Source organism: Chaetura pelagica, unplaced genomic scaffold (assembly GCF_000747805.2).
Source record: "Chaetura pelagica isolate M959 unplaced genomic scaffold, ChaPel_1.0 scaffold199, whole genome shotgun sequence".
Taxonomy (NCBI): Eukaryota; Metazoa; Chordata; class Aves; order Apodiformes; family Apodidae; genus Chaetura; species Chaetura pelagica.
In genome coordinates, this window is record NW_009970714.1 from 1,117,619 (window position 1) to 1,139,964 (window position 22,346).

Sequence of the window (22,346 nt, forward strand, 5' to 3'; positions counted from 1 at the left end):
ACCAGCGATAGGACAAGAGGTTCTGGCCTGAAGCTGCTCCAGGGGAGGTTTAGGTTGGATATTAGGAAGCACTTCCTCACGGAGAGGGTGATTAGACATTGGAATGGACTTCCCAGGAAAGTGGTAGAGACACCATCCCTGGCTGTGTTAAAGGAAAGGCTGGATGTGGCACTTAGTGCCCTGGTCTGGTTGATGTGGTGGTGTTGGTCATAGGCTGGACTTGATGATCTTAAAGGTCTTTTCCAGCCTTGGTGATTCTGTGATTCTGTGAAAAGAGAGACACAGGCTGGATTATTTATTATAGGGGGATGAGAGATCAAAAAAATCGGGATGAAACTTGAAAGATATGCCCCAGTAGTGTAGACACTTTGTGCTGGTCTCCTAGTTTGGTGTGACTGGTTTTGGGAGGCTTTGTGCTGGGGCAAATGAAGATGAAGACTCGTACTTGTAGTATGTAGGATTCTTATTTGTATCATTGTCCTTCCTGGCAGAAATCAGGGAATCTATAATTCTTCAGCAGGGATGATTTTCAAGCTACAACTGTCATATTTCCCACACTAAGTTGGTATTTTTCAAATTGATTTGGAACATAAATCCTTTAGGCAGTTGAGCAAATCCAGAACAGCACCCTATGGAAGTAACCCAAACAGATAATTAAAAAAAAAAAAAAAAAAAAAGCCATATGTAAGTAGGATTGATCCTAATTCTGCCCAGAAATGTCTGTCTTCAGCTGAACAGCTCACCTCCCACTAGCTTGGATGGAAGTGGAGCAGAGTGGATGGGGCTGAGACACCAGGGAAATAACTCTGTGCACCCTTGGCATTATAACACTGTCTTCAAATGATGAATAATACTCAACCATATTCCCATCTGCTCCTGACAACAACATTCAGCATCAGGAAGGTACCCTGGGATGAATTGTGTGGTCATTTTGGAGATTGTTTTAAGGGGACAATATCTTTCCTCTTCAGCTGCCCTAAGTCAGAGCTGTCTACAAAGTGTCTGGAGGACACGCAGAATGGATTTGATGATTAAGACATTATTTTATTGTAAATCCTGGTAGAAATACCAGACTTTTCCAGGCAGCTGAACCCACACAGCCACTGCTGCTGCACCAAGGAGAAAGACTTTGGGTCTTGGCCAAGGTTTGTTAATCAAGGAGTGTTATTTAGTCCTCAAAAGGCATAGCAATCCCTCTACCACTCCTACCCAGTGCTGATAAATGGGACCTGGAGGTCTGGCAAAGGTGTCTGCTGTGAAAAGGTGAATTGACACAGGCTGAAATTCCCTTTGGAAAGAATGGGGTGGAAAAACTGCAAATCAATAAGTCAGCTTGCTGTCTCACTGAATGGAAGTTCACAGCAGCAGGTCGTTCAGCTCACCCTCAGAAATTAGTGGAGGTTTAATTCTTGATTCATAGCCATCTGCCTTAGGAATTGACTGGGGCTGTTAGAAAAGCCTGAGCAGGTGTAAAGGAGGTGACAGATTAAGAGAACAGCAAGACATAAAGAGGTTCTTCTGGAAACTGCCAGGAAGCAATTAGGATGCAGGAATTACTTATTTAAAAGCATTTAAGCCAACAGGAGTGGCACATGCTGTTTGCAACAAGGCTGCCCTCAGAAAAGGAGATATCACCTTGAAAAACATGGACATGAGGTACAGGAAACCAGCTGAGAAGATGAAATATTAAGTGTTTTGAAGCCTTAGTTTCAGCATTAGATGGGAGAAACAAACAAACAAACAAACAAGCCAAAAAGGGGAAATGTCCTGGAGAAAAAAAGCCATGAGAAGATTATGTATAAGCAGCTTCTATCCTGGGTTATGAGAAGGAGTGCCGGGTTTTCCAGGAGATAATTGTTGTTTATAATTAATTCAAGCACTCGTGTAGCCCATCATGTTATAATACACAAGAGCACTCCAGGAGCAGTAATGAACTTGGCTGCTGGTGAGGGAAGATGTTCATTAACTCATTTGCAGATGCACTTTCATCTTTGTGCCATGGACTAACTGCAGAGCAGCCCTGAGGAGTTCATAGTTCTTACCTGAATGTGAGGGTTGTGATTCAAGGAAACAGCAGAGGTGGGAATTTGGTTTAGGTCACTTTAGTCTCTCTCTAGCCCTAATTTTCAGACTTTCCTTTAACTTTCTGCCCTTACACCGACAACATGCAATTTCTGGATTGGCAGGGGCAGTCATACAGTCAGGCATCTCTGTGGCAGAAAGTGCAATGGTCAGAGTGAAAGGGTAAAGAGATATTTAAAAAGAAATAAATCAGTAATAAACCTCTGCTCAGAAATGGTAGATGATAAAGAGAATACCAAGCTTATTACAAGCCCTTTTTGCTCCACAGTATTTCAGAGCAGCAATAAGTTCCATGTCTTTCAATTTATCACAGAATCACAAAATGTTTTGAGTTGGAAGGGACCCTAAAGATCATTTAGGGCACCTGCCCTGCATGGTCAGGGACACCTCCCACAAGAACAGGCTGCTCAGAGCCCATCCAACCTGCCCTTGAACACCTCCAGGGATGGAGCCCTCACAACATCTCTGAGCAGCCTGTTCCAGTGTCTCACCACCCTTACACTGAAGAATTTAAGCCTGATCTCTAACCTTAATCTCTCTTCTTTCAGCTTAAAACCATTGCCCCTTGTCCTCTCACTGCAAACCTCTCTAAAAAGTCCCTCCCCACTTTCCTGTAGCCCCTTCCGGTACTGGAAGGCCACTATGAGGTCCCCCTGGAGCCTTCTCTTCTTCAGACTGAACAACCCAAGCTCCCTCAGCCTGCCCTCATCAGAGACCTGCTCCAGCTCTTGGATCATTTCCATGGCCCTTCTCTGGACATGTTCCAAAAGCTCCACATCTTTCTTGTGCTGGGGGCACCAGAGCTGGGTGCATTATTTATATGCAATTTATGTGCAAATTCCCCTTTCCCTGTAGCTTTTCCAGTTTGCATTTGGGGTACAGACTTAATGTTGTTCCTTTTCAAACCAAGGGGAGCAAGTTAAAACCACAGGCCTGGCTTTTACAGCCCCTGGTCTGCTGCTGGGGCTATGAAGATCTGCTCTTTGGGTGATGCCCAGACTGCATTGAAAAGAGGCACCCAAAATAATCCAAGCTCTCTTTCCTTTACTATTTTTTTTTTTTTTTTTTTTTTTTTAATTTAAAAAAAGCACAATTAGAGAAGGAAAGGCAGGTGTTCCTGGGGCACACAAAAAGCTGTTTGAAAGCACTGGGAGCCTGCATTAGCAGAAACTGCTTATTTAAATAAGTGGCCAAAGCTTTCAATTCAGCTGCTGTGTTCCCTTTCGGATGTCCTTTTATTTTCCCTGGTTCCCTCCCCTCTAATTTGGACAAGCAGGTTAATTTGATGAAATCCCTAGCTGCATAAAACATATGGTGTTACCTAAATGAGGAAGGAGGTCTCCCTTTCTCCCTGAGACAGCAGCTTGCAGGGTATTGCTCACAGATGTGTGCTGCAGCAGGCAGGCATTTAGTAGAGGTCTTTGTTCTCTCAGGTTTTGGGATTTATATGAGCAGCCAAGGAGGATTTTTACCATTGCCCAAGCAAAACTCCTTGTTCCCTGAGCTCTGCTTTTAATTAATCTCAGTGGTGATCTGGGGTTAATTCAGAAATTCAGTCTGTATCAAGTAGCTTCTGCCTTTGAATGATGCTGCTCAGGTTTGCTTCCAGCTTGGTCCAGTGGGAGCCCACTGGTTATCAGGAATGATGTGCTTTTAGGCTGGTGGGAAGGAACACAAAAGAAAGGAGAGAAGCTGGATCTATTCCAGATCAAACCCACCTCCTTGCTATAGGAAGTTGTCAGCCTTAGGTGAGACACTGCTCCCAAAGACTGAACCCTTTGGATTACTGCTGCCAGCATCATTTCATGGCTAGGGAGTCTGTGCATGCTACTAATTGCTATTAAAATATATGCCTATAGGAAGGGAACCCCACTACTCTTATAAATGCAATAGCTCCTTGGGAAAAAGAACCTGTGATCTCTTAAAGAGTATTTCCGGTCAGAGTGAAAGGGTAAAGAGATATTTAAAAAGAAATAAATCAGTAATAAACCTCTGCTCAGAAATGGTAGATGATAAAGGGAATACCAAGCTTATTACAAGCCCTTTTTGCTCCACAGTATTTCAGAGCAGCAATAAGTTCCATGTCTTTCAATTTATCACAGAATCACAAAATGTTTTGAGTTGGAAGGGACCCTAAAGATCATTTAGGGCACCTGCCCTGCATGGTCAGGGACACCTCCCACAAGAACAGGCTGCTCAGAGCCCATCCAACCTGCCCTTGAACACCTCCAGGGCTGGAGCCCTCACAACATCTCTGAGCAGCCTGTTCCAGTGTCTCACCACCCTTACACTGAAGAATTTAAGCCTGATCTCTAACCTTAATCTCTCTTCTTTCAGCTTAAAACCATTGCCCCTTGTCCTCTCACTGCAAACCTCTCTAAAAAGTCCCTCCCCACTTTCCTGTAGCCCCTTCCGGTACTGGAAGGCCACTATGAGGTCCCCCTGGAGCCTTCTCTTCTTCAGACTGAACAACCCAAGCTCCCTCAGCCTGCCCTCATCAGAGACCTGCTCCAGCTCTTGGATCATTTCCATGGCCCTTCTCTGGACATGTTCCAAAAGCTCCACATCTTTCTTGTGCTGGGGGCACCAGAGCTGGGTGCATTATTTATATGCAATTTATGTGCAAATTCCCCTTTCCCTGTAGCTTTTCCAGTTTGCATTTGGGGTACAGACTTAATGTTGTTCCTTTTCAAACCAAGGGGAGCAAGTTAAGACCACAGGCCTGGCTTTTACAGCCCCTGGTCTGCTGCTGGGGCTATGAAGATCTGCTCTTTGGGTGATGCCCAGACTGCATTGAAAAGAGGCACCCAAAATAATCCAAGCTCTCTTTCCTTTACTTTTTTTTTTTTTTTTTTAAATTTAAAAAAAGCACAATTAGAGAAGGAAAGGCAGTTGTTCCTGGGGCACACAAAAAGCTGTTTGAAAGCACTGGGAGCCTGCATTAGCAGAAACTGCTTATTTAAATAAGTGGCCAAAGCTTTCAATTCAGCTGCTGTGTTCCCTTTCGGATGTCCTTTTATTTTCCCTGGTTCCCTCCCCTCTAATTTGGACAAGCAGGTTAATTTGATGAAATCCCTAGCTGCATAAAACATATGGTGTTACCTAAATGAGGAAGGAGGTCTCCCTTTCTCCCTGAGACAGCAGCTTGCAGGGTATTGCTCACAGATGTGTGCTGCAGCAGGCAGGCATTTAGTAGAGGTCTTTGTTCTCTCAGGTTTTGGGATTTATATGAGCAGCCAAGGAGGATTTTTACCATTGCCCAAGCAAAACTCCTTGTTCCCTGAGCTCTGCTTTTAATTAATCTCAGTGGTGATCTGGGGTTAATTCAGAAATTCAGTCTGTATCAAGTAGCTTCTGCCTTTGAATGATGCTGCTCAGGTTTGCTTCCAGCTTGGTCCAGTGGGAGCCCACTGGTTATCAGGAATGATGTGCTTTTAGGCTGGTGGGAAGGAACACAAAAGAAAGGAGAGAAGCTGGATCTATTCCAGATCAAACCCACCTCCTTGCTATAGGAAGTTGTCAGCCTTAGGTGAGACACTGCTCCCAAAGACTGAACCCTTTGGATTACTGCTGCCAGCATCATTTCATGGCTAGGGAGTCTGTGCATGCTACTAATTGCTATTAAAATATATGCCTATAGGAAGGGAACCCCACTACTCTTATAAATGCAATAGCTCCTTGGGAAAAAGAACCTGTGATCTCTTAAAGAGTATTTCCCCTGTATGTACATAAAGGAAGCTGCATTATTGCACTTCCTACTTTATAATTGGTTTTCTGCAGCTTTAAAGTTCTCTTTTGACAGCTTTAAACTGGTTTACAACACAGATTTCCAAAGTCACTGTCAGATAGTGAAGATCTAGATCTCTGCTGTGTGACTTTACCTCTGTATGTTCACAGTGAATAATTTTCAATGCCAAAAATTGCTGTATATCTTTAAATTTGAATTGCTTTGAGAGTCAATGTGCTCCCCATGGGATCCTTCAAGGAGTTAACAATTTTTTGATAGTTTAAAGAAATGCACCGTGTTAAGACTAATCTGGGAAAGAAGTTGAAACCTTTTAAAAGGAGATCACTTAGCTGTTGCACTTCCCCTACTTTGCTTCTCACAAGTGGACACATGGCACACCATGGCCAGCATGTGGAGACAGCACTGAGCACATTGGCAGCCTAATACTAAATAAGATGTATTTCCATCTCAAGAATGACAAGATCTTATTAAAACAGTAAAACAGAGCAAGTGGCAGTTACTGAAAAAACATTGTGATTCCCATTCAAGACTTTTTCTTTAGTCAAATATAATCCAGTAGTGGAATGTGGAAATAATTAAGAAATTCAGGGATTAATCTCATTAGAACACTGTAGCAATAACTTCGAACAGTTATCAGGGAGCCTATTGTCTTTTCAGGGATCATTGCCTGTGTTCTAAGAATCTAAATTAATTGATTCTTCTTAATTTTGCCCTGGAAACACATATGAATGTCATATAATGGGGCACTCTAGACCTGAGCTGCTAATGCCACTGAGCCACATAGATGACAGGAGCTTGGCTTTCAAAACACCAGCCACAGGCCTGGTAATCCCCATGGCTGGTATGTCTAGTGTTCAGTGCAGTCAAAACATTTTAAAGCTCTTGTTGTTTTCTTGAGCATAACACAAAATGACAAAATTAAAAGCTGTGGGGTTCGTTTCTCTCTCCCTTTACCCAGTTTGAGGAGGCTGTAATAAAAATGATCAGAAAATCTAGACAGGTAAACTTGCATATGTGGGAATATAAAAATGCATGTCTATAGGTATCTATATATAATATAATATAGTTATAGATACATAGATCAAATTGTCTAAGTGCAGAGAAATTCAGGAACGGGCAAAAACCCTTCCTAAATGCCAGGATCAGAGAGAGCTCAACATTCTCTGCCCTTCTACAAGGGCAAGAAGAAACCAAGGTGTGTAGGTAACATCCGTGTGGCTTTGCCTGCAGCCTGAGCTTTACTGGGAAACTCTATCCTTGAGTTGGGCAGTAAATGCTGACACTTTCTGGGTTTTAACTCTTGTGCAATAAATGTTGGGAAGTCATTGACAGTGCTGAGTCTGGGCTCTTGTTGGGCTGAGCTGAGATGATCTGAGGAAAGCAAAAGGGAAGAGCTGACATGACTGAAATCCTTGACCATGCTCGTGGTGAGACGTTTGCTGTTGCTGTCTGTGGAGACAGGATAGTGTACACAGATTTATGAGAACCACTCCCCACCTTAGGGATCCTTGTTGCTGCCCAGGTTGTGTGCTTGGGTTCACACTGGATAGAAAATTCCAGTGACAACATAGTCCTGGAGATTTCAGAGGCACCTAATGAGCAGCAAGTCAATGGGATCAGAAACCATCTAGAGCTAACATGGAAAGTATTATTACTTGATGAAGTTAAAGGTATTAAAGGTTTAAATTGAAAGCTGTGAAAGCTTCTTACAAAGATCTAGCAGGTTCTGGAAAGACCCTCAACGCAGATGTCAGAGGCTGAACATCTGTAAATAAGAATAATAATAAGGCTTCTTGAGTCAGAAGAAGTTCACAGGAGGATGAGAGACTCTGCAGCTTGCCAGTTAGCACACATGCCCTGTGAAAAGTGAGGGTGAGGTGAAAGCTCAAGCCCAACAGAAGGTTGTACATACTGTGGGAAATGGTTCCAGGCAATAGTGACTCCTTAGAAGGATTCCCCTGCTCTCCACAGCATTGGTGCTGCCTCTTCTTCAGAGGCATTTTTTCTTTTCCCTGAAAAATTTACAAAGCTGTTTGAAAAGAGAAAATATTAGCAATGTGTGCCATATTGTGAATCTGGAGGTTATGTTGACCCTGGAGGTGTTTTCTGAGTGCCAGCAAGTTTCAGACACCAAGCAGAGCACAAAGCAGAATCTTAGAGCAGCTCTGGGCTGCACAGCCTGGAACAGGGGAAAAAAAAAAGTAACAGAAACAGCTGACTTCACCTTTTGCTGTGATTATGTGGGGCAGTCAGTACCAATTTCGAAAGCTGCTTGATTTTCTTCCTAAAAATAACCTTCCGGGTCACTTTTAATCAAGTCCAAATGGCCAATTCTTTGCGTTAGTAATTCTCCTATAAATAAAATTTGACGGGGATACCTTCAAAACCAACAGCCGAGCATTTAAACAAGTTGTCTCAAACTCAGTTCTGATTGCAGCTCTGTAAATCATGGCCAAATATCACACAGCTTCATGGCCTAATCCTGTGAAGAGACCTCTAATGCTGCGTAAATCTGTGTCAGGAGGACAACAGCACCTGTGATGGGTTTCAGGGTGACATTTATGGTACTGTCAAGAAAATGGTAACCCTGCTCAGAACCAAAGTCTGGTCATTCAGGATTTGAACAGAACAGTGTCTGCCTTGAGAGAAAGAGGAGTTATAGGACATAAATCTGGGATGAGGGAGGAAACATGCAGGTGCACGAACTAGGGGAGTTTGAAGACCTTGAGAAGATCTGGCTTTCAGTCACTGTGGGTGAAGCTAGCAAAGAAAGGTGTCAAGTGCTCTTTATTTGGTTAATTAATTTTTAAAAAAATCTCTACATTCATTTTACAGGTGAATGAGCTTCCCTTAAAATTTATGAGTGTACAGATCCTGATTTCTATCATTGCATGTGCTATCCCTGAGCTGTCTTTCTTACACCTCCAGTCTTTCTGGATAGGGAGCTCCAAGGCTTTGTGGGGTTAAGGCCTTTTTCAGCAATAAAATCTCCACCAAAGACAGCAATTTGTGCCACAGGGTTACTCCTGTCATGATATTTCAATGATGCCAGTTACATTACAATTTTAAGATTACTTAGTTGAATGGCTTCAGTAAAGAAGTAAGCTGCACACTTGCTTACTGCTATTAGCCAGATTCTTCAGCCCTTTCCCCTTATTTAGGCAACATTAAGTCTGGGGAGAGTGAATGGAAGGAGAAGGCTTTGGACTGAATGTTAATACAGAGTAAAGGATGCAATCAGGGCTGGTAAAATGTAGGGAAGACAAAAAGGGCTGCTGCCTCAGCTTGGAAACATTGATGAGTTCAAGATGGTTTTGAAGTCAAACAGATTTTCATCTTCAACTGTGAGCATAACTGAGCAGGATTTACAACAAAAGAGACATTACTAGTGTATATATGTCAAACCTATAGCAATTACTGTAAAGTGTCTTCTTAGGTATGTTCATGTTATGGGTTCAGATCTGCTCTCTTAGAGATGGAAGCAAAAGCTCCACTGGTGATTTTTACCTCCCCATCGTGTAAGGAGCCTAAGACATCTGAGCTTGGTTCCAATCTGTCTACTGTGCTGTTCTTATAACACATTCACCACTAAAATGCAGAAGTGTTTATAAAGACCTTCCTTTCTGTGTCAGCTGCTGGGTCTGTACACAGGAAGTGAGTTTGTGTCACACCTTGTTAAAGAATGACATGTTAAAGTGTGACAGTCAGCCTCTGTGCCACTTCATTGTCTGCAAAACTGGGCTGTCTTATCCCAGCAGATATCCAGCCTGCTCCATCCAGCCCAGGCTTGATGTCTCTGAGACCTCCTACCCTTAGGCTTGCTGTCACCCACATGCCACAATAAAGCCATCAATAGATATATAATTTTTAAAATTGAGCAAGTTTTACAAAGATGCTTAGCTGGGCAGACAGCACTGGTACAGAAATGAATGCATATCCAGGAGAAAGGTTTGCTCCACAGAGGACACTAGCTTGTGACTTAGGGGACCAGACTTGTCTTTATCCTGCTTTGTCACAAACCTCATGGGTGATGCTGGGCTGGTCAGTCAGTGGTGGAGTGAAGAGGAAAAATCATTCTACCCTAAGATTACTAGGAAGATTTCCCACCAGAGCTGGCTGTCTTCATGGGGGAGCTGAGAGTTCCCTATTACATTGAGCACCTACTTTTATATAGTGTTTATATAGAAGAATCCCTGGTTTTAGACTTAGCTTGTCTGTTTAAAATGGCAATCAAGCACACTCCTTCCAGGTAAGCTTTGCACACACAGTAAGTGTGGACAATCCAATACCATGATAACTAAGGCTCTGAAAACAACTGAAGTAAGATGGGAGTAAGGGAAATGTGATGAGCAATGTGCAAAAGTCCCTTTTTTCCTAAGAAAAAAATAGTTTATAATATGTGATGATTTTATTTTAGTTCTTTTTTAATAGATGCAAATTGGCATGGTACCTATGGTATTGGAGATCTGTTTCTTACTCCCTGCTTGGTGAGAAGTCAGGCTGTGAATACAAATTTGAGCATCCAAACTGCAGTTGCTCCATGTATTTGTTAATCTGACCCATAATCTCCACTGCCATTCAGATCATCCAGACTGTAGACCTGTGCCAGAAAGCATCTGCATTTCTGACCAGCTGGGCACTACAAAAGCTCTGAGAACACGAAGAGCATTGGAATCTTCTCCAGATTTGGAAATAGATAGTTTATGTCCAAAAATAGTCTTTGGGCGGTATGAGCCTCAATGTTGAGCACCTGTCAGGTTGTTTTCTCCCTTAGAGGCTGTACAGAAACCAGAAGAAGTGAAAAAGTACAGAATTGAAGTCATGCACATAATTCTTTTAGTGTCTGTAGTATGAAGTCATGCCTATCAGCAATCTAGAAGACTTGTTTCTAATCAGTAAGTTTAAGATTGGTAATTGAATGGTAACTCTGAAATCTTTTGTCTCTGCTGGAAATAGTTAGATCTTACAGGTGCTTTCATGTAGAAAGCCCTAAATTATAACAATTATGTGACTCATCATGTTTCCAATAGTGGTAGATGCACACACCGTGAGGAGTGAACAGAAAACTTACAGCAGAGGCATCATAATATGCTGGTTTTGTTATGGTGATCTCCCTTCTCATCCATTCTGTGCAACCTGAGGTTAAGAGGATTCCTGTGTGCTTAGTTAAAAGAAAACTGACATCTCTGAAAGTCTGTATTTCTATAAATTTTCTATTAAAGTGGAACCAAAGGTTTTCTGAGTTGGAAAGAGTTTTGTATATGTGTAGATGTCAAAACCTCACTTTTTCTGAGTTGCTCTAATTTGAAGGAGGTTTTTTGTTTCTTCTGCCCCACACGCTGTTCCAGATGTTTCCTACTAACCAGCTGTTTCTTTTCAGGAAGAAAAAATCAAAAAGAAGGAAAATGGCAGGACTGAACTAACAGATTGGATTTTTGCTTTTTGTCTCCATTCAGGTCTCTTTAGTAAGCCTCATAGCCAACACTCTTGGCTACTCTGAGATGGGTCCCATTAAATCCCTCCGGACCCTCCGAGCCCTGCGACCATTAAGAGCTTTGTCACGATTTGAAGGGATGAGGGTAAGAACAGATAAAGTGTCAATCAAAGCTCAACTTTGTGTGACATTAAGCATGTAACAGGGAACAATTGCATGTGATTTTGTCTTCATTTTGGCTGCCAAAGGAAGGGAATGATAATGCTGTATCAAGCCAACAGCATCCAAAATCCTTCCTTTGTCTTCCTTTGTCTGCAATGGGATCATTGCAGCTTTATCCTGGTGGATTTAATGATAAACTAATCTTGCTGCCTAACTTGTCATATTGTGCTTTAAAAAGCAGCTTTTTGGCCGAGGAAGCATCTGGCTAACAATTACTTCTCAATTATAAGGCATATCAAGGGAATAACAAAGCTACAAGTTTGCTCTCTGCTTTTGGCATGCATTAAAATCAGACTGACTGGGAAACTTCTTAAGGACTTTTTCACTAATAATTAAAGCAAAAAAAAAATTAGAAATGCTGAAGAGAGGGAAAGCAAATGATTATATCAAATCTTTCCTTTGAACAGATTGCAGAATTTATATGGAATTTCAAGACTAACATTAAAACTATGTAGATTGTGTTTGTTGCTCCATCTTGTGCATCCATCTCCTTCCCTTCTGCATTCCTTTGCTGGCGTGGCTATATCCACACAGTATACCTGTGTATGTTTGAAGCCTACCTGCTACACTAATCAATTATTGTTTAGATAAGAACTTTATTTAACTTTTTGCACCACACGACTTGCAGGTGATGACAACTGTGTCCTGTGTGAGCAGAGTTTACTGCTAATCTTGCAGATTGTGTAGCAAGATAAAACAAATCTCTGACAAAATTACAAGCAAAACAACTTACATTGTCTGAAGATCCCAAGTCTCTTTGCTAGGCCAAAGAAAATGCTACAACTTTCACACCAAGGTGTATTGAGGGAAAAGCTTTCCTGTCAACAATATTTTGGTCTGAATAATCAGTGACTAAAATATGCAGTTCATGCACTGAGATCCTAGTAATTTACTGCTCTCTTTGCAATATCCTTGCAGTAAGAAAGAGTGAGATAACCCAGGAAATATGGTCATGGAGCAATTTATGCAAACCTTGTACCCATTTGTTCACCTGTTCTATCGATGACCAGAGCAAGGGATTTAGGGCCTTGTCCCACAGAACTTGTTAGCATCTCAATCACTTTATTTTGTGACTGAAGATCAGACAAATCTAGTTGCAGACCACTGTCCTCTCTGTTAGTTGGTACCAAGGAAAAGATTCAAGGGTCTCTATTCATTTGAGCACCCAAACCTGAATTGTTTTGTTCCCTATACTCTTTTCTGCAAACACAGGGAATATTTTAAAGATTATTCATAAAATAAAACAAAAGCAAACTACTGATCCTCAGCTGGCACAAAGTGATGTTGCACTACTGATGTTCCCTGAAGCTCTCACTCCTATGTCATTTGATGACTTCAAGTCTTTATTAAACATTTGTAAATGGAGCAAACATTGACATCAGCAAAAGCTGCAGTATTTTAACTCAAATCAATTAACTCTCAAATCAATTTAAATCTAGCTTATGAAGGCTTAGCTTCTACTGGTGGATTTGCAAGTTCAAGCAAAAGCCCTTTAACACATTCTAAGCTGACATAAGAATGTTCACTCATGACTTTGCATCCGTTTAATTAAATGGGATTCCAACCTGAAAAGCAGTGGGCAGACTAGACCAAAGCATCAGAGAGTGAGTCTCAAATAGGGAAGAAACAAAAAAAAAAAGTTTGCATCTGTGTCTGAGAACAGAAAGAGGTTGGCTTGGTGGAGATCCTACATGGCATGGCAGCCCAGCAAGTTTCCTTCTTAACATGCTGATACTGGTAGGCCCCCAGTCCCTGACTCAACATCCCTTTCCTTCCCTGTTCTGTTGCTGTAGCTGAAATATATTCAGTCTTTCTGAGCTATCAGAGGTAGTGAATTAGCTTGTAAACCATGTTAAAGTGTAATTGAGAATACATGCTATTGGAAAATCAAATTATTTTATCTTTAGTTTGTCTAAACACACTTAACATGACTAGGAACAGTTAGACCTTTCATTATTAGGAGTTCATATGCTCCAAAATGCACAGGAAAATTGCCAGAGCAGTGATGGATTAAATAATGATAATGCTGAGAAGCAAACACTGACAGTAAGAAAATAATAATAGCTTGCTCTATTCTAATGTCTTTTTCTCGAATAACTGAGAAATCTCTGCATGGTTAGAACAGGAGCAAGAAAGTTCTCATTTGTGCTGCAGGAAGCCAGTTATTTCATTGACACAGTATCTACATTTCGTAAACAGTTGGTCCTGAGGCAGAGGCACAGAGTAGCACTTGGATGGCCAAGAAGACCTGTTACCATCAGACTTTAATCCTTTCTCTGTCTTCAAAGAGCCTGGGATCTGTCTGAGTTTGACACCAGTCTCAGCAGCTCCCGTCCCATAAAAGTTCTGTAAAATAGGTCTAACCTGATGCCATCCTTGCCATCCTGCCCCTCTGTCCTCAAATAAGACCCCAGTAAGACCAGTATCCCACCTCACAGTTACTGTAGACCCCGAGGGTGCCACGCATATGCCACCACCCTGCATCACCCTCCACTTTCACAGCCATATTTAGACCCCAGTGTAAATTAACTTAGGTCTGCCTGTACCAAATCAAAAAGTCTCTCATGTCTCCTCATTTGTTGTCCATCAGGGAATTACTTCAGAGGTGCCACTTCTCTGCAAGTTTCTTCCCAGCAAGCGAGGTTATTGGAATATGTTAAAAGGATGAGCGAGATAATGATAGACCATTTAATGTGAAAATGATCCTAGGCAAAATCATGATGAGGTTGCTACAAGATACATGCAGGAAAGGAATAGCATCATTAATGCCTGCTAGCATGATTTCAGGGGAATAGTTCTTGTAAAATTGATACGGTCCTTTGATTTGATTACAAATCATGCTGATGGCAGTAACTGCTGATATAATATCCTCAGATTTCAGAGAGGAATCTGATACCATGGGACTTTGTGATGCAAACACGAGCTTTGTACCAAGCCAAGTAAACATATTTAAAATTAATTTAAAATGGGTGATGGATCTCCAAAGGAATTGTAAAGAGTGATGACACTGTAAATTCGGTGATGTGTGTGTCAGGGTGAGGGATTCTTCAGAATCAGAACTGTCCTTAATCTGGATTTTAACATCAGCTGGAACAAAACACAAAATCTTTGCTGACAAGACACAAAGTGAGCAGAACAGTCAGTGATATTAGGGATAAGGGAATTATGCAGCCTGATCTGGATCACTGTGGAAAACAGATCAACTGTACAACATGCATTTTAATAAAACCACATGCATCGTGCACCTCAGGAGGAGGAAAGTAGGTCACTCAGGGGACTGTTTCTTGGAAAACAGCCACTGAGAAGGACTTGGGGATCAGGATGACTGTTCAACAGGACATGAGCTTTTGAGCAGGTCCAATAAATGAGGTGAGTAATACTGCCCCTCAATATGCAGGGAAATAACTCAGCAAGTGGAGGGAGAGGGCAGAGCTTCAATACTGGAATTCCAAAAAAACTGCTGGAAATGGGGTTTTTAAAATGGGAAAGTCTCTGCACTGAGCTATGAGGGTAATTAGAAATCTGAAGGAACTATGACAGTTAGAAAGAAGCTCTGATTTTTTAATTACCCAAAGCAATGTTCTGTGGTAACTCACCTACAGTGAAGACAGGGATGATAGGAGAAGTTGTCTAACAGGAGGTGACTAGAGCCTCAAGTTCAACAATTTCAACCTAAAAATAGTGCATCTGTTCCCAACAGTGAGGGCAAAGGACACCAGGAATAAATTAACTAATAAAACTTTTATCTATTATTTGAAATCATGACACTGTAAATTAGATGTCTTTGCAAAAGCTGTGCCCAGATTTGGCTAGGAAATGTAGCCTGGGCCTGGGACTGCTGTGGGAAGTCTGGTGGGCTTTGCTGTAGAGAGGTCAGGATTAACAAGTCATGTGAGTCTTTTCTGGTTTTAATTTCTGAATCAGCTTCAGCTGAGAAGGTGGCCCATGAGATCAGGAGAGCTGGGGGCCAGGCACAGGTTTACATTGCTGTGGATTAGGGTGGAGAGTGGCTCAGTTTCTAGGCTGTCCCTGAAGAGGTCACCTGGAAGGTGGTTTCTCCTATAGGTCTGACATAGTTTCTGTGTGTTTTGATGTCCCTAGGTACAACAGAAATTCTGCTCTTTCTATGGCAAGGTTTGGAGCTGAAGTTCTAACATGAATTTATGATGATAACTTGACTTTATGTATTCAGGTCTTTAAGCTCTCTCACTTGTCTCAGTGCAAGTCAGGAGTGCTCCCAGCAGACCAAATGGCATCACCCTGGTGTAAGAGCAGAAGCAGTGAGAGAAGAATTAAACCTCCCTGTTAATAATTCATTCAGAGAGGATTTGCTCCAGCCTCATATCGTGTTTTGTTATCTACAAGCCATTGAATATAGCCCAGTGGAAGCAGAAAAACCAGGATGCAGGCATGGCCATCAATTGCACTGCTGAAACTATGTCACCTAAGTGCAGTGGCTTCATGCTGCATGGATTAAAATTGAGCAAAAATCCTGTCCTGCATAGCAGCAAATTAAAGCTGCTTTGACAAGGGCCTAAGTTAAATCTAAATAAGCCCCTGATCTGCAAATTATTTGTCATTTTGCTTAACACAGTCAATTTGGTCTCAAAACAATGAAGTTAGCAATTGATTAACATCCAACCATAAAAGATAAAGTAAGGGGAAAAAAAAGGCAGACATTGAAAGTCATCAGGAATGAGCCTATACAGAGAAAAAAAAAATAAATTTAAAAAAAATTGGTCAAGCAGCTTTTCCTGTATGAAAATTAGCTTTATTCATAAATGCACAAAAATATAAATTTGGATTTTGAAAGATCTACATAATTTTGTATTGTATATTGTAGATGAAGCAGCTGCTATACAAACATGAAAACCATTTCACTCTTCCGGTTATTTTTCTTCCTCAGCAATGCAAAAATGTTGAGGAAATGACTGTTAGATTATTAGCTTGTCAGAAAATTGGACACTAATACATGAGAAAATAAGAGCTGACATTTTCCATAATCAGATTCACAATTGAATAAAACTTAATTTTTATGGATCAATATTACCTTGTCTCAGTTTCAGAAATGTAGATGGAGAAGAGGAAGAGCTTCGTGTTTGCCTATCTGATTTTAATCTCCAAAGCATGAGACAGAGCTGGAGGCAAATTCATGAAGTGGGGCTGGTGTGTGCAGCAGTGCTGTCAGGCAGCTTTGCCTGAACCATGCAATGGCAGCATCTCCAAAAGTGGTGAATTTGGTCAAACCTTGCTGACACAGGAGGGTTAAAACTGCATGTTCTGCTCATGTGCTTCCCTCAGAAAATGTGTTGTTTCAAACAGGGTTTCACAGCCCTGCCTGGGTCAATGTGTTAGAAATGTACAGCATGCCATGGAAAATTAGGAAGGTTTCACTGTTTTAATCATGCATACTGATCAGGTGGGATGTGGCTTGGTATGTCTCAATCAGTAATTATCTCAAGAAGCCAAATTTATCACAGCTGGAGTTCACATCCCAAGGAGTGTGGAAACCTGAGTTTGATAAAAGATTTTAGAAATATTTTTTGGTCTATCTTGAGACACTGTGATGTTCTCCAGCTGTTTCCAGTTAATTGTATGATTATTAAAGAGGGTTTGACTGAAGTGTGTTACCCAGTAGGATCTGAGAGGTCATGATGACTTTGAAGATTGCTCCTGAATTGAAAGATTCCACTTGAAAAACATCATCCCATGGCTGGGATGCCAACAGATTAGCTTATAAATTACAAAAGGAAAAAAATAATCATGTGTAAAGCCTTTAATGGTGGTCTGGCTCCTTAGGCAGTGTCAGTAGTTATCCACCTGTCACCAGCCTAGCTAGTCAAGGGTGCACACAACAGCCTGTTAGTAAATTGTCTGTGTAAGTGCTGATGTTAATTCTGGTTTTTCTCTCCTGTTTCACCCAAGGTGGTTGTCAATGCCCTCGTGGGAGCCATCCCTTCCATCATGAATGTTCTGCTTGTCTGCCTCATCTTCTGGCTCATCTTTAGCATCATGGGAGTGAACCTGTTTGCTGGGAAGTTTGGGAAGTGCATTAATAAGACAGAAGGAGATATGCCTTTAGACTCCAAAATTATTAACAACATGAGTGACTGTATTTTCTATAACGTGTCGGGCACGTTTTACTGGACAAAAGTTAAAGTTAACTTTGATAATGTTGGTGCTGGGTACCTGGCTCTGCTACAAGTGGTAAGTGTGACCACCAGAAACTAATGGGCAAATGTTGCTTGTTCCTTTTGAAATCATCAGCTTGTAAGCTAAGGTTAACCTCAATACTTTTCTGGGTTTTTCAGCCTTACCAATCAGGGGAGATCCTTTCCTGAAGTGTACCTGAGTCATATTTGGCCAAGAGATATTTATGGCAGCTTCTTGTTTTAATTTGAGTCTCTAGTGCATCACTAATCCAGTCATCTGGGAGGTGATTTGACTCCTGAGGTGAAATAAAGATTCTTTTCACAATATTGTAATCCAGAGCAAAATTCAGTTCCAGAAACGAAAAGTCATGGTCCAGGAAGGACTGTTCATGTAGATAGAGTGCAGTGGCCTTCCTGAACTACCTGGGACTTCACTATATCCTGCTGGGAAAAAAAAATGAAGCTACAATACCCTCAGTTGCTCAGCTGAAGTTCCTGCATAAAGCTGGAGGAATCTTAACTTACAGTCCTCTGCTTACCTTCCATGAAGATGACTGAGAAGGACACTGGAGCCTCTCATTCTGGTTCCTTGCCTCATTTCCACCTGCTAAACGTAATGAGTCAGATTGAACCTAACTATGAAACCTTGTGGTGATCAGGTTGCTGTAACTCCATACAGCCTGGTCTCTCTGGAAAGGTAGCTAGATCATATCAGAAAAGAGACTGTTGAGGTTCAAAGATAATGGCAATATTTGATCTATAAAGACAGAAGTGAGCTACTTTTACAAACTTTTTCAGCAGAAAATGTGAAATGTAGATTAACAGGTTGTATACTCAGAAATTCACTGTGTTGTGATGCAGCACAACTTCATGAATAAAGCCACAGGGGATTCCATCTTCTTGTCCAGGCTCTGCTGCTGGACTGATGAGTGATTTTTAGATAGGTTGCTTTGTGTTCCATTTCCACGAGGTCCACATGTGAAATAGTGGCAATGACACTTATTTCAGTTGTTCCTAGTGATGACAAAGGCTGGATACACACGAAGAGTGTTTGTTGTGTTGCATTTTTTGTCTGCAGCGTGAAACAAGTCCCTTGCTACATCCCTGGACAAGGAGGTTATAGTCTTCAGTTGCCTGGGATGGCATTCCTTGCTTCTAGGATAAAAAAACTTGCATGCTGGGGGCTCAATTGAATTGTCATATAGAGACATCACCCTTTCCAATGTGGTAGGGTTCTGCCCCGGGCCTTCACCTGCCCTTCCAAGAGGACATGAGCCTCTCACATGCCCCACATCAGATCTGCCAGCCCTTCTCCTCCCCATGATACAAGTTTTCCTTGTCCCAGAATTCTTCCTCTGTCGCAGGCACATGAAATAGCTCCATGGAGTAGCTTTCGTTGTGGAAATACCTGTCCTTAGGTACTCTGTTCAGGTGTACATACACTTGAGTTTGAGATCTTCTGACCACTGTCCACTGAGTCTTTGCTCTCATACCTTCTGAAAAGCAGAAATGTTACAATGGGCACAACCACTTTTGGTTATTTCTATGACATGAAGCTGAACTTGCTGAGAGCAAGAGCTTGTATCTTTTGCATGTAATTATAATATTCAGCTCACCCATGCAGGGTAAATTAATTTCCTTTGAACATCTTTAATTAGATTTTTCATTCTATATAGTGTTTTCTTAGTTCTTTATTTGAACATCCAATCTAGCTGAGCAAAAATTTCCAGGGTTAAGATGTTATGCCTCACCTGAAGCTTCTTATCTCCTCCACACCCACGTAACAGATGCCTAGTTTGTTTGGTGAAAAACTTCCATCAGAGTAGTAGTTATTCCTTCACTGTTCCTTTTATAAGGCTCAAACTCCAGTTTTCTGAAAATCTGCAACTTTTCATAAATTGGCCTTCCCTAAGAAATGTCCTGAAGCAGTGTCTTCTGTTGTTCACAATACCAGTTCCTGGGAATTGAGCACTGGTCATTGATGATACTGGCTGTGTTGGGCAGGTGGGACCATCTCCTGTTGGGAACAGTGATGGCAGCAAAAACATAACTGATTGTAAGGTGAATCTCAGTACATTTATGAAGAGACAGTCTAGTGATGCTATTTTCCAGCTGAAAATGGGCTTGATGATTCTGCAGGTTTCATTTAACCGTGATCTTGCATTGGGTAGCAGAGAAGTAGGTTTTCCAGTTGCAGAAGTACAAAAGAAGTGCCATAATTATAGAGTCTGTGCTTGGCTGGACAAGCTGGTTATGGCAGGAAATGAGGGAGCCCTAAACCTTTGCTCAGCTTCTATGGCAGGTGCTGATTCCTTCTTCCAAGAGGAAGGACAGAAGCCAGATACCATTAGGGGACTGGTCTTAACTTTCATCCTGTGCCTGGATCTCTTAGGTCTGCTGCTAACAACAGTCTTAGGCAATGAAGTGCAAAGATGAGTCCCACAGAGAAGGGGCCCAAACATCTGGGTCCCTTTTGCCAGACTCCAGCTGAGGAGTGTCAGTTACAGGTGCTCCTTGCCAAACATCCTCCATACGGAGTCACATTTCATAAGCAAACTGCTGCAGGAATTGCAGGGGATCAGTTAACAGCTCAGCTCTTCTAAAGAGCCAGGCACATCAGTGTGTCTGTGCACGCTGACACAGTGTGGAGCAATGTTGAGATAAGCATTTTGGTGACAAGCCTCAGGGAACCAAAATATGAGCTTTTAAGTGGGACTTGTCTTTTGACCATTGGCATTATCAGCTGCAGCAACACACTCTTTAAACGGCTCTGAAGTTACCTTTGGATGCCTGAATGTGTCTGAAAATCCAAATAGAAATACATTCAACAAATCTGTCTGCCTATTGTTCTCTCTTCACTTCTACAGCATCCTTGAAAAAAGTGAGAAGTCACTACTGTGGAAAATTTAAGGCTTACTACTGTCCAGAGGCAAACTTTATGACAATGTAGTTGAGAACTGTATGAAACTTTCCCCAAATATCCTTCACTCTTTCATACCCTGTTTAGCATCCATCATGTTGTTCTGAAGATGCCACTTGTAATGAATGACTCTGAGAAAACATAAATGTGAAGTGGTCAGTCAAGTTTCAAGCTTCTCCAACTAACAAATAGCCTGTCTCACAATGCTTTACTAAAATCAGGGGTAGTTTCTGCTCACCCTACAAGCAAGAGAAATGTCTCATTCATGGGAACATAAAGATCTTTATTATCATGACTTCTCAATTTGCAAGAAGGATGATTCACTCTTCTGGGGATTTAACACCCTTAACACCCTAATCTATTAGGGAAAAAATAATAGTTATGACCCAGTGCTTCAGTAATGCTTTTTCTATATTCCTAGAGTTGCTTTGCAGATCACAGCACCGATGTTCTATAAATCTGTATTTGATCTGAACAAAGATATGTCTTGAATTTCCAGTAGGAGTTTTGCATTTCCCTTGCAGAATCCTTCCCCTCATATTATGATCACCTGCACATATTTTTTGGCAACCTATCTTGAAGTGTCATCAATCTATTGAAGAACACTAAGAAAACAAGTAGTTTCTCATGCAGCAGCACCCTTGCTTAGAAAAATTCTCCTTGGAGAGGAAGAGACTTTTGTGTGATCTGTCCTGCAACTCCTTCTTGTTCTGGGACTGCAAATGAGGAAAGGGAAAGATAATAGAAGCACTCCTAGACCAGTACTGCAACCAGGAGCTGTAGAGTTAAATCAACCCCTCATTCCAGGTTCAAAGTCATGACTAAGCTCATAAATCAGCTACAAAATAAATGATCATGAGACAGGGGCATGTGTCTAAAGTTACTGAGTTACATGATCTCTTGCACTTGTGTAAACTGTAATGCTAGATTTTACTTCCACTGTGGATGAAAAATGTTGAAAAAATCAGTGTGTCTCTGAACAAAATATATATTAGTATACCGAGGTTGACTTCTCCATGTCTACAAAGATCAGGAGTAAGTAGGAATCCCATAAGGAATTACTGATGGAAATTTAAGACCAGAAGCAGTGCCCTTGGAGGCAATGTACCCCACCCAGCACAGTGCAGACCTCTGGGGTGGTCTGTGGGGGTCTGTGTGATGCCCTCCCTAGCACATCATCTTAACACAAAATAACATTAAAACAAATGTTTGGTATAAAATTGCTGATGTGATAAAATTGAACAAACTGAAGAAGAGAGAGGAGATGGCACAGACGACTTAAATACATGTAGTTTGGCTATACTGTTGGTGTCTCTCCTTTAGCTGTCAGAAGCTTCTCACACCAATAGTAGTGCTTAAAAAAACATTTCAGAAATGTAAAGACCAGTATTTCTGCTATCAAAAGCAGCCATATTTATTGCACTATTGCAATCCTTTTCTAGGAAAAAAAAAATGTACAAATCTCCATTGCAGATATTAAGCTTGTTTTATTTTAAGGCACCAGTTGGCTACACTAAATGGTTTGAAGGCAGCTGGTGCCATCCCACCCATCCTCCTCCCCACTAATTTACTGCATTGCAGCTCTGACCACCAGTCATATAACAAAATGTAATCCCATCCCAGGATGAGTTTATCGGTAGATAATCTCATCACATGACAGTTTCAGTAGAAAATGGTGTTTCTCTGGATAGCTTCCAGGCAGGATAATATCACAAACACTCCCATGAAGATTTTGTCACTTCTTTATCCGGAGTGTAAGTGGTTACTAATTCCAGATAAATAATTTCT

General features: G+C 41.4%; 1 protein-coding gene across 1 annotated transcript in view; it reads left to right on the forward strand.

The window, feature by feature from the left end:
* The window catches only part of LOC104396177 (sodium channel protein type 5 subunit alpha-like), a 184,085-nt gene that overhangs the window by 153,542 nt on the left and 8,197 nt on the right, over window positions 1–22,346 (forward strand). Inside the window, exons 20-21 of the mRNA XM_010005994.1 lie at window positions 11,287–11,409; window positions 17,412–17,693. Of these exons, the coding sequence (XP_010004296.1) occupies window positions 11,287–11,409; window positions 17,412–17,693 (405 nt within the window). The remainder of the gene's footprint in view (window positions 1–11,286; window positions 11,410–17,411; window positions 17,694–22,346) is intronic.